Genomic DNA, 12,202 nt, shown 5'->3' on the forward strand with positions numbered 1-12,202 from the left:
CAAAGTTTGTATTATCAGAAAAGAGGAACTTGTAAATCTCTCAAATTTCATCTGGATTAAGAAAATTTGATGTAAATGACTGAGTATTACAGGATGCAAGATAAGGACAAAGTGAAACATGATAAAAAGTTAAAATACAAGAATTTTACAAGAGTAAATATTTATCCTTACATTGATTTTTGATTTTTTTTTATTTTTGCCCAAATGTAATGTCCTTATATGTAGATGCAGGGTCTTAGGAGGTTAAAGTGATAAGACCATATGAGGTACTGCATTTTCATGTTAGCTTTAATGGCCAAGAAAACTTGAGTGAAGAAACTTTAAGAAAAAGAAACTGTAATTTACAGAAGTGAAACTTTTTATCCTCTAGAAATCCATGAGTGTGTTATTCCAGCATCTAGTAAGGGAACTTGTGACATTACACTTACATTTTTAATTTTTTTTAATGACATTTAAGGTTAACTGAATCCACAACATCACTGAGTACTGTGTCATACTCTCACAGCGCTGGAAAAAATGGGAAACCACTTAAAAATCTGATTCCATTTTTAAAAATCTCATAGACAGTGAACTGCAGCTTGTGTTTTCAAACTTTTTATATATTTACTGCTATCATTACATATTTTTGTTAACATTTCAATCTTGGCTTTAGATTAAAAAATAGTTAAAGCATTACATAGGAGACTTGAACAGAGAAAGCAACAATATTAGTGTGGGGCCCTTGAAAGATGGGCTCTCTGGATTGGTTGGATAAACAATCTAAAATAACTGAGAATAAACATAACATAAATAAGATTACTAGTTCATGACAATGAGGGGTAGACGTATGTTCTGTGATCATGAGACCTGAGCAGTTACGGTAAAATCCAGTTGCAAGAGTGTGTTGAAATTTGTGAATGAACTCATGCTGTATGAGGTGAGGCCAGTCTGGTTAGAAATGACCTCCAGTAGCCTGGATGAGGGAAGTATAAGAGGAGGCTGAGATTTCACCTCAGATCACTGTAACAACAGACTCTCTTCATGAAGCTTCTCAAAGGTAGGCCTGTTGGTTTCTATTTCAGAGTCTTTATGAATATGTTGAAAAGACTTTTCTTTAATTCAGTGTTTACATTTCCCAAGAAGATAAAAGGTTTTTTAGATCAGAGATATAAAAGAATGCATGTTAAATTAAATATATGATTTAGTGAACAGTGTTGGGTAATGATAGACAGACATTATGACATAACTTCTTAAGTTAGTTTATTTAGGAGAGTGAAACATTTGTTACATTTATGCTACCCACATTGTAATCTTTCTGTGACTTCTTTTTGCATTTTTTTAAATCTCCTGCTTATTTGTGACGTATAATAACTATAAGTATGATAAGTATAATAACTGAACATTGGCTCTCACGTACATGTAGTTTTTATTAACAATACCAAACACTATATCTATATATAGCTCTCTCTCTCTCTCTCTCTCTCTCTCTCTCTCTCTCTCTATATATATATATATATATATATATATATATATGTATATATACAGCGCTTAAAAAAATGTATTAGACCACCTGTCATAGTTGTCTCAGAGACCATCCAGCATCATGAAGTGCTTTAATGCGGACTCTTTCATTTTCAGTCAGCTCTCCACGTTTTACCATTTTGAACAGGAATGAGGAATTTCAAACTGAATTCACCCAAATTTGAGCCGGCTCACTGGGCTTCTCTGAGAAGTCAGAAATGAATCAAGCATAACATTCAACCACTAAAACTCATTTTTCTGTTCAGGAATGCAAGTAAATGACTATAATTTGACATATTAATTAAGAAATATTAATGTGCTTTACTATTTTTTCAGTTGTTTTGTAAATCAGTAAATTTGAACATTCATGGATAACAATTATAATGATGTAATAGCTTCTACATATTGGTGTATTAACCATTGCAGAAACATAAAAAATGATTTTGGTAATTACCAATGCTGTTAATTTAGAGCATCTGTGGCATAAACCTTACTTTGGTTAGGGTTAGGGTGGTCTAATACATTTGTTAAGCACTATTTATCTATCTATCTACCTATCTATCTATCTATCTATCTATCTACCTATCTATCTATCTATCTATCTATCTATCTATCTATCTATCTATCTATCTATCTATCTATATCTCCATCTGATCGAAAACCTAAAAGGAGACTTTTAGAATAAATAATTTCTCATCTAAATTTTAAGGAAAACTGAAACAGAAGACTGATCATTTCAAATAATGTTTTCAATTAGTTCAAACAACATTTCTTATTATAATGCATGACAAAAAACATCCCTCTTTTACATTCATCTTAACAGTTCCTTAAACACTGTAAAGACAGCCTGCTGTAAACATATAGGATCCAATTTTAGACCAAAGTGTAATAATTCAACTGTTGTTCCTATTTTCTCTTTCAGTTTGATGCTATTAAAGGCAAAAGGCTCAGCCTCTAAACAGTGATGGCTCTAAAGATGCTGACATGGATGTCATGTAAGTATAATGCAATAGTGTGTCTTTTTAAGAGGAAGTAATGGAAACAGTGATGATTCCACAAACTGTAAACCAGTGACTGAAAGCCCACTCCTTTATCTACTTCCCTGTCTGTGGCTCTGAGGAAGAGCTCCCTCCCTCTATTTCATCATGCTGCTGAAAAGTAATTTTCGCTTTCTATTAAATATTTATTTAGAGGAACTACAGCACTGCACTCATCAGACTTTCTATGCTTCTGCTAAACACACACACCTGAAGAAGTCGAGTTTCCACAATACCGACCAACACACTTTGGATTTCTTGTCATTTCCACAGCTGAATTAAAAAAAAAAAAGCACAGTTTTCAATGTTATTAGAATGAAATGAGGTTTTGCTTTTGACTGAAGTAAATGTGTGCTGATGTTTCAGTGTTATTAAGTAGACTAAAAACTGCTCATAGTAATTTGATTCAATACATAATTAAAGACTGAGAGCGGCTGTTCAAAAAAGTTTCCTCTTGGAGTAGATTGTATGATTGTCTTTTTCTTTCCAGTTGCCGTTGGTCTGTTTCTGCTCGGCTTGTTCCATCTGTGCCCTGCAACTGGCACGCCCCAGCAAACTCTGGCAGACTGTTTGGAGGACAACGACTATGATAAGTTGTTAGACACTGTGAAAACTGGCCTCCCACGCGTCAACACATCCCATCATGTTATAATCGTTGGAGCGGGCGCGGCGGGACTGACGGCTGCCAAGCTACTGCAAGACGCAGGACACAAGGTACATGCTACATGCTAATGCTCTGCTACAGACAGGGACTGTGATTTCAGTGTGTATGGATAAAAATTAGTGCATCATTTCTGAATGCTTCCTATTTTGATTAAAGTGGTCAGCTTATCTGAGTAAAATAATATTCCCTTTAAAAAATATTTTAATGTTCACATTATTCAGCACTCCAAAAACTATTTATCTACCGTAATGTTTTTAAAGGGATATTTCAACATTTTGTCAAATTCGCCCATTGCCATAATTCCTATAGTCTTAGTAATAGGTCAGTTTCCTTTAGTTGTCGGTGCAAGCTGTTTCTAGATCTGGAGGGACCGATATACCAGCTGCACCGCTAACGCTATGTTAGCAGACAGAATTTTTGCTTTCCCTCATCAAACTCATCAAATACACAATCCAACAACTCCAAAACACTCTCGTGGACAAGTTGTGACCTTACATTCACCACGCTATGAAATAATCATGGAACATTACGAGACGGAGATGTTTTAAAGTTAAATGCAAAGCCGGAACTACACTCCAGACGAGGCTGCTGCACTGTGTCACTCCGCCCAGTGGTTTACTCAAGAAATAGTTCCGAGTGTTTGCTTCATGTGTCGTAATGTTACATAATTATATGTTATTATTTCATAGCGTGGTGAATGTGCAGGTCACAACTTGTCCATGAGAGCGTTTTGGAGTTGTTGGATTGTGTATTTGATGAGTTTGATGAGGGAAAGCCGGAATACCGTCTGCTAACATAGGGTTAGCGGTGCAGCTGGTTTAACAGTCCCCCCAGATCTAGAAACAGCTTGCACCGACAACTAAAAACAACGGACCTATTACTAAGACTAGAGGAATTATGGCAATGGGCGAATTTGCCAAAATGTTGAAGTATCCCTTTAAGGCTCTCTGTCAAACATATCAAACAAGTCCAGTTAGGAGCAAGCCTCAGACAGTTCTCATCTTTTATTAACAAACATTGGTAGGCTCTAGAAATTGGAGAACTATGAATAATCATTCATTCATTTTGTAAAGGTGACTATTGTAGAGGCCAGTGGTCGTGTTGGAGGACGGGTGGAGACCTACAGGAATGAAAAAGAGGGCTGGTACGCTGAGTTGGGGGCCATGAGGATCCCAAGTTTCCACCAGTGAGTATGAGGTTTTAAAATAAAAATAGACATACATTTAATTCTGCATAAAGATGGATAAAGGTCTTAGCATGGAGCATTGTGGATGCTGTGTGACTGCAAGTTGTGTAACATCTATTTCTAATTCCCATGCTATGACTTTTGCATAGCAAGGTTATTATTGTTAACTAAAACTAACTAAAGAACTAAAATGTAAAAATAATTTTACTTTACTGAAACTAAATGAAACCTAAGCTTTGCAGAGAAAACAAAAAATAAATTAAAATGCAATTCTGTGCTTATGAGACAAACTAAAGTGAAATCAAATTAAAGACAAAATCTCCTTAGCTTTAGTCTAGTGCCACGCTAATTGACATGTACACCAAGCCTGGAGGGTAAACTGCTAGGTTAGATTGAAGAGGACTTCAACTCAGTGACCCAATGATATTTTAGGTCTTGAGTTGCACACAAACACTAAAATTGAATAAATAAAATGAAAAGTGAAGAGCTCTTTTGGGTCTCACCCCTGACCAGTATCCTGTATTGCCAAAAAAAACTAAAACTAACACTAAAATGTATAAAAACTAAACTAAAACGAAGCATTTTGGCCAAATAAAAACTAAAGAAACAAACCAGCAGAAGAAACTAATTAAACTAAACTGAAATTTAAAACAAAAGGTAAAAACTGAATGAAAATTAAACTGATGAATAATCCAAAACTATCATAACCTTGGCCTGTAGCGTGAGAATTTGCACCAATTTAATGTCTGCTGTGTGCCTCATTTTTGCACCATATCCTCAAGAGAGTTTGCACTAATCATATGCTGCACTAACACACCTGTGCACATTTTCAGCTGTGACGTTCATGCCTGTTTTGCCACTATCCATGTAGCAAATTTTAGATAAATACGTAAATATCAAAGACCTTCCTGCTATTGCTCTGTTGATTGGACACAACTTTTTTCTGATATTTGCACAGGATATTTGTTTGTGGATCTAGCTTTTATTGTTTCCTGTCAAGCAAGAAACTTAAACCAGCAGATCTTGGTGTGAATCAGGGCCCATGGAGGTCAGCAAAATCATGGCCCACTGTATAGTTAAGCTGTGATATCCATTATTTTGTATTCAACCTGAAAAAATCAAATAAACAAAAAGGTTTTTTAATCATTTGTGTAGTTAATAATTTTCTGAAAAATGTTAATCTCTTTTGTTGAAGAATAACTACAATGGGTTAGAAATTGCTGAAATGGGTAAATAATGGCAGGAAAAGGTGGTGAAACTGAATTTTTAAAGTAGGAGAAATGGGTTAGTAGTGGCAAATATTAGAAAAAAAAATGGCAACAAAAAAAAAAAAAAGTCAAATACGGTTACAGTGGCAAAAATGGGCATTTATAGTGGTAAAGAGTTCAAAAGTGGCTGAAATGCCTTTAAATCGGCAAAAATGGATGGAAATTTGGTGAAATAGCATGAAAAATTGATATAAAATAGCAAAAAGTGTCAACTGAGAAAGAAAGAAATAGGCAGATATCGGCAGAAATTGGTTAAACTAGGAAAAATGGGCAAATCTGATAGTGAAATGTGGTAGAAATGGGAAAAATTGGTTGTAAAAGGTGGTTAAAAGGGGTTAAGAGTGGCAATAATGGGTCAACAGAGGATGTGCTAGGAGTAAGGGGCAAGATTTGATTTAGAAGTGGCAAAAACAGGCAGAAAAATAGTGGGAAAGGGTTTAAAATGGACAACAATGGGTGTTAAATGGCAAAAATATGTTAAAATTTGTTTTTAAAAAATGATGAAAATGGATTAAAATTTGGCAAAATTGGTAAAAAAAAAAAAAAAAAAAAAAAGTGGCAACAGTGTAATTACAAATTTTCTTAGTTTTTCAAGGGAATCTGGAGACCCCCTCTCAGTGTCCCCCGAGGGGGCCCGACCTCATGGCTGACAACCACTGGTATAAATACCCACATGAATGTGAAATCTTGTCGGTATTTCAGTGTTTGTGTCAAAAGCTTTAAAAATATATAATTGATAACAAATATAATTGATTAATACTCACTTTATGTGGTCTTCTTTGTGTAAAGCTTTGGATTTTGTATAAAAAACTTGAGAGATAATTTCCTGTTTGCACAAAATTCATTCTGAAAATGATTTTTTTGCTTCTTCATTTCTCCGCAGCATTGTCCGCTGGTTTGCTCAAGAACTTGGGATCAAGCTGAACAAATTCATCATGGATGACGACAACACTTTTTACATGGTCCACGGGATCAGAAAGAGGACATACAATGTGAAAGCAAACCCAGACGTCCTGAAGTACAACGTGACAGACAGCGAGAGAGGAATGTCAGCTGACCAGCTGCTCCAGCGCGCCTTAGAGAAGGTACTGAGGCTCAGAGGGAAGACAGAGACAGAACTTAGGCTACTATAGGAATAAGTGATGCTAAACTAAACTTTCTCAACGTGCTGATCTTCTCCACAGGTAAAGGATGAAGTGGAGAAACATGGTTGTAAAGCTGCCCTTCAAAAGTTTGATCGCTTTTCTCTAAAGGTAAATGGTCTCATACCGTAACTCTACTCTGCGTTTGGAGGGGGAATGGTGTCGTGTTTTTTTTTCCAGTGCTGATTGTTCCTGGGACTGGGGCTAGAGAACACATTTTTGAGTCATAAGGTTTTAGTCATCTTACATGAAGGACTGTCAAAAAAGCTAAAAGCCTTGTGTGTTGTGTCGACAGGAGTTTCTCATGGAGGAAGGTGAATTGAGTCCTGGGGCCTTGGAGATGATCGGGGACTTGCTCAATGAACAGAGCCTCATGCATCTTGCTCTGACAGAGGTGATATACGAGCAAAGCAGCGTCAACGACAAAGTAACGTAAGATTGCTTAAATGACCATTGCATTTTCATACGTCTGTAAAAATACTGTATTATTGGTGTTGGTATTAACAGTTCTGAACCCAGTCCAGTAGGGGTTAAAGGCCTGTGATCTTTATAGACTCAGAAGTGTAATGTTTTAATCTACATTTACAACTTTTAAAGTCAAAGACTTCTAATTTTTTCTGAAATTGAATGATATTTCAAATCCCACAGTTAGTTTAAAAAGTATTTTTTCTGTGTTTTTATTATTGTGGCCCTAATAGACTGTTGTAATAATGGAGGATTTATATGTCGAACTTTACCCACGTGTTTGTGGGCCTGTGATGTTGGGATTTTGTCTGTGAACACTATTAGATGGAAAATGTGAAAGAAACAAGTAAGTTCTCCTTCTCTTTTTGTCTTTTAGCCATCTAATGCCCATTTTTAGCCTTTTTTTTGCCCTTTTTTTTGACACCTTTTGCCCTAAATAGCCCAATTTTGCCACTTCTTTTTGCTATTTTTCATTCTTTTTTTTGTACTTTTATGCCCAATGTAGCCCATTTTTATTGTTCCAGACACGTTTTTACCCATTTTTAGCCATTGTTTTTTGCAATATTGCACATTTTTGCACCTTCTGCCACTTATTGCACATTATCACCCAATTTGGCAACTTCTTTTTGCTACTTTTTGACCATTTTGAGCCATTTTGAGCCATTTTTTGCATAATTTTTTGTTCCACTTTTTGCCCTAAATAGCCCAATTTTGCCACTTCTTTTTGCCATTTTTTGCTGAAATTTTTTGTACCTCTATGCTCCATTTAGCGCATTTTTATCATTCTAGACACTCTTTTTTTACACGTCGTTTTTTTGGCACTATTACACACTTTTGCACCTTCTGCAACTTATTAAACATTATCACCCATTTTTACAACTTTTTTTGCATATTTTTTTGCCACTTTTTGCCATAAATAGCCCAATTTTGCCACTTCTTTTTGCCATTTTTTGCTGAAATTTTTTTGTACTTTTATGCTCAATTTAGCCCATTTTTATCATTCTAGACACTTTTTTTTTTACACGTCGTTTTTTTGGCACACTTTTTGCACATTTTTGCACCTTCTGCAATTTATTGCACATTATCACCCATTTTTGCAACTTGTTTTTGCCACTTTATGCCTAATGTAGCCCTTTTTTTTTTATCATTCCAGACACCTTTTTTTTTTACACATTTTTACCAATTTTGGTCATCGTTTTTTGGCACTTTATGCACACTTTTGCACCTTCTGCCTTTATTGTACATAATGACCCATTTTTGCAACTTCTTTTTGCCACTTTCACACATTTTTTTGTCATTTTCTAAACTCTTCCACATCTTTGTTTCCTGTTCCTTGCAGGTACGATGAAGTCACCGGAGGGACAGATCTCTTGACCACAGCCTTCCTCAATGTCCTCGATGTCCCCATCCTCCTTAACTCTACAGTGAAACGAATCAGCCATTCAAAAGAAGGAGTAGTTGTATCCTATCAGTCAGGTGACCAGTCGTCTCTGACAGATCTATCTGCTGACACTGTCCTGGTAACTACCACAGCTAAAGCAGCCCTTTATATGGACTTTCAACCACCACTATCTGAAAAAAAGATGGATGCCCTGAGGGGGGTCCACTATGAGAGCTCCACTAAAATCCTCCTCACATTCAGTAAGAAGTTCTGGGAGGAGGACGGCATCAGAGGAGGGAAGAGCATCACAGATGGACCGTCTCGTTTCATCTACTATCCCAGCCACAGCTTCCCCAACAATGAGAACATCGGGGTCCTGCTGGCGTCCTACACCTGGTCTGATGACTCCCTCCTCTTCTTGGGTGCAAGTGATGAAGAACTGAAGGATATGGCTCTGAGAGATTTGGAGAAGATCCATGGTAGTCATGTCAGGGATCTGTGCACAGGGGTGGTTGTAAAGAAGTGGAGTACAGACCCTTACAGCTATGGTGCCTTTGCTCTTCTTGCACCCTACCAGCATTTAGAGTACGCAAGGGAGCTCTTCAGAAAAGAAGGCAGGATTTACTTTGCTGGAGAACACACAGCGTTCCCCCATGCTTGGATCGAGACAGCCATGAAATCTGCAATAAGAGCTGCCACCAACATTAACAAACAGGTGCAGAAAAAGTCTTTAAAAACTCAACAAAGAGATGAGCTGTAAGGGTTCAGAGGGTTCAGCTCACATGAAAAAGGAAGAATTCCTGTGATTCCATATAACCAAGAAACTAATTTAGTAAAACTAACAGAGTTTGGTAGGGAAAAGGGTTGCTAGGAAATCTTGAATCTTGCTTGGTTGGTAGTACGATCACTGAGCTGCCATAATGTTGCTTCAATTTTTAAAAAGTTATGGGACTATAAAGACAAAAGAAACAACGTAATGAAATTAAATTCAAAGATTTGTATATGTGACACACAGTGGACAACAATGACTAAGAATGTATTCACTCATCTCTTGGAGACCAAAAAAGTGGAAAAAAAAAAAAAAAGTTTTCAAAATATTCACATTTTTACAAAAACATCCTTGCACTTCTTTATCTTTGCTCTATTTATTTAAAGCCGTTCCTGTCTGCAGTGACACAGAGGAACACGTCACTGACTCTCTGTCTCTCTTTCTCTCCATTATGAGCTATTCAGGCCAATCCTTCATGATCTAAATGTTAAGACATGCACACTTTGGCAAAGTATGACGTGACGTGAACAGCCTGCTATTGGTTGTCACAGCCCTTCATAATGCATTGTGAGAAGTCAATATGGTGGTTAATGCTAAAGCTAACAGTAGATTTGTTTAAAAAAATGCTAAAAAAAAAAAATTCAAATGCCCCGGAAAGTCACCTAAGTTCCAGGTCCACCAGAAAGGCTTCTGAGAGGGCTACAAAAGCATGGATGGTGTCATTAGAAAAACCAACCAGAGGGCTTCCAGAGGGTAAAAAAATAAGTGGCTACAATTTATGGTTCAAAAGTTATTTAACTCTAAATAACCTGTGTGTCTCAGAGGGTTAAAACAACAAGAAATTTGGCCACGTCCATGCCAGAGAGATAAGTGCAAAAATTAATATAAAAAAGTTTTACAGCAGAGTAAGATAAAAGTGCAGTCTAACAAAGCTAAAAAGATGGTGTTCTTTACATAAAACGAATGAAAAACAGTTATCATGAGTTGATTGAATCAACTATTTTTGTTTTATATTTGTTTTTGATGTCTTTTGTCTGGGTGTGCCTAGAACTACTGTATAAATGTGTACTACTGTCTTTGTTGTTTTTTTTTTCTATTTCTTTTTTTGCTGAAACTCTCATCTACACAGAACATTTACCTTTTTAAGCTTTAATAAAGAGAACATGGTCTTAGACAAACAAGCTGGCTTCATTGCCTTTTTAAAAAAAGCACGATTCAACTTTCATCATCAAATAAGGTCCCTTATATACCATCAAGTTAGACAGATAGATAGAAAAGATATTTCAAAAGCCAAATGGTGTTTCGATTAATTTCAATTCCTGCTTAGAGTTGTGATAAAAGAAAAAAGGGGTTACAATTCAATAAAAATGCTAATAATGACATATGGTAGTTTGAGACGGATAACAGACTTTGTCTCTTCTACTAAGGTTAAAATGTGCTCAATCAACAGAAAAATAGAGCTGAAATATATATTTTTATTTTAACAACCTTCCACTGTTTGGTGTAACAGTGTTGCCATGAGCATGAACAAAAATAGTCAAATGATTGAAATCACAGGACTTGGAAATTAGATATTGTGATACAAGAACATAAAAAAAATTAGAATATCATGAAAAAGTTCAATATTTTTTGTCTCTCATTTCTGAAAGTGAAACCCATATATTATATAGTCTCATTACACATAGAGTGAAATATTTCAAGCCTTTATTTCTTGATATGCTGATGATTATGGCTTACAGAGAATGGCATCTGCTGGTGTTGGTCCACTGTGTTTTCTGAAGTCCACAGTCAAAGCAGCCGTCTACCAGGACATTTTAGAGACCTTCATGCTTCCTTCTGCTGACAAGCACCATGGAGATGCTGATTTCATTTTCCAGCAGGACTTGGCACCTGCCCACACTGCCAAAGGTACCAAAAGCTGCTTCAATGACCATGGTGTTACTATGATTCTGACCTGAACCCCATAGAGAATCTATGGAAGATGAGAGACACCAGACCCAACAATGCAGATGACCTGAGGGCTGCTATCAAAGCAACCTGGGCTTCCATTACACCTGAGCAGTGCCACAGGCTGATCGCCTCCATGCCACGCCGCATTGATGCAGTAATTCGTGCAAAAGGAGGCCCAACCAAGTATTGATGCATAGAAATGAACATACTTTTCAGAAGCCTGACATTTCTGTTTAAAATAGTGTTTCTTTTTTTAATCTTATGTAATTTTCTAATTTTATGTGATGCCGAATTTTCAAGAATTAAAGGCTTGAAATATTTCACTCCATGTGTAATGAGTCTATTTAATATATGGGTTTCACTTTCAGAAATGAGAGACAAAAAATATTGAACTTTTTCATGATAATGAAATTTTTTGAGATGTACCTGTACTGTAATTTTGAATGGGTAAACTTTTAGCTGCTATGTGTTACATTTTTTTTTATTTCACCTGTGGTCAAACACCCAAGCATCATGACCTTTTTCAGAGCGGCTCTGTGTCACGTAGTCAAAAATGTTTTCACGTTTCACACACCAGAAATAGGATGCACTGAAGGAGGAAGACATGTATCAGACTCAATCGTCTGACTCTCAGGTATTCAACAGCAAGACAACATGAAGGTTACAGCTCCATTCTCCAGATCATGTGAGTAGTGGGTTTATAAGGCCTTTTAGTTAGAAAAGTACAACAGAAAAGGATTTCATATAACTTTAACTATGGTATAATTATGAAAAATGCTTGTCTGTTGTCTCTCCAGTCATGTCTGCAATGATGCTTCTTATTTATGGAGTTCAGCATTG

General features: G+C 36.3%; 1 protein-coding gene across 1 annotated transcript; it reads left to right on the plus strand.

Moving 5' to 3' along the window:
* The first annotated feature begins 1,008 nt into the window (after nt 1-1,008).
* LOC121505065 (L-amino-acid oxidase-like) lies at nt 1,009-10,672 on the plus strand. The gene is made up of 8 exons (XM_041780192.1): nt 1,009-1,036; nt 2,423-2,495; nt 3,028-3,251; nt 4,275-4,387; nt 6,539-6,740; nt 6,840-6,908; nt 7,093-7,229; nt 8,602-10,672. The coding sequence occupies exons 2-8, from the start codon at nt 2,465-2,467 to the stop codon at nt 9,401-9,403; spliced, it is 1,578 nt and encodes a 525-aa protein (XP_041636126.1). The 5' UTR covers nt 1,009-1,036; nt 2,423-2,464; the 3' UTR covers nt 9,404-10,672.
* Nucleotides 10,673-12,202: the final 1,530 nt, after the last annotated feature.

Source organism: Cheilinus undulatus, linkage group 22, assembly GCF_018320785.1.
Source record: "Cheilinus undulatus linkage group 22, ASM1832078v1, whole genome shotgun sequence".
In the NCBI taxonomy this organism is placed as follows: Eukaryota; Metazoa; Chordata; class Actinopteri; order Labriformes; family Labridae; genus Cheilinus; species Cheilinus undulatus.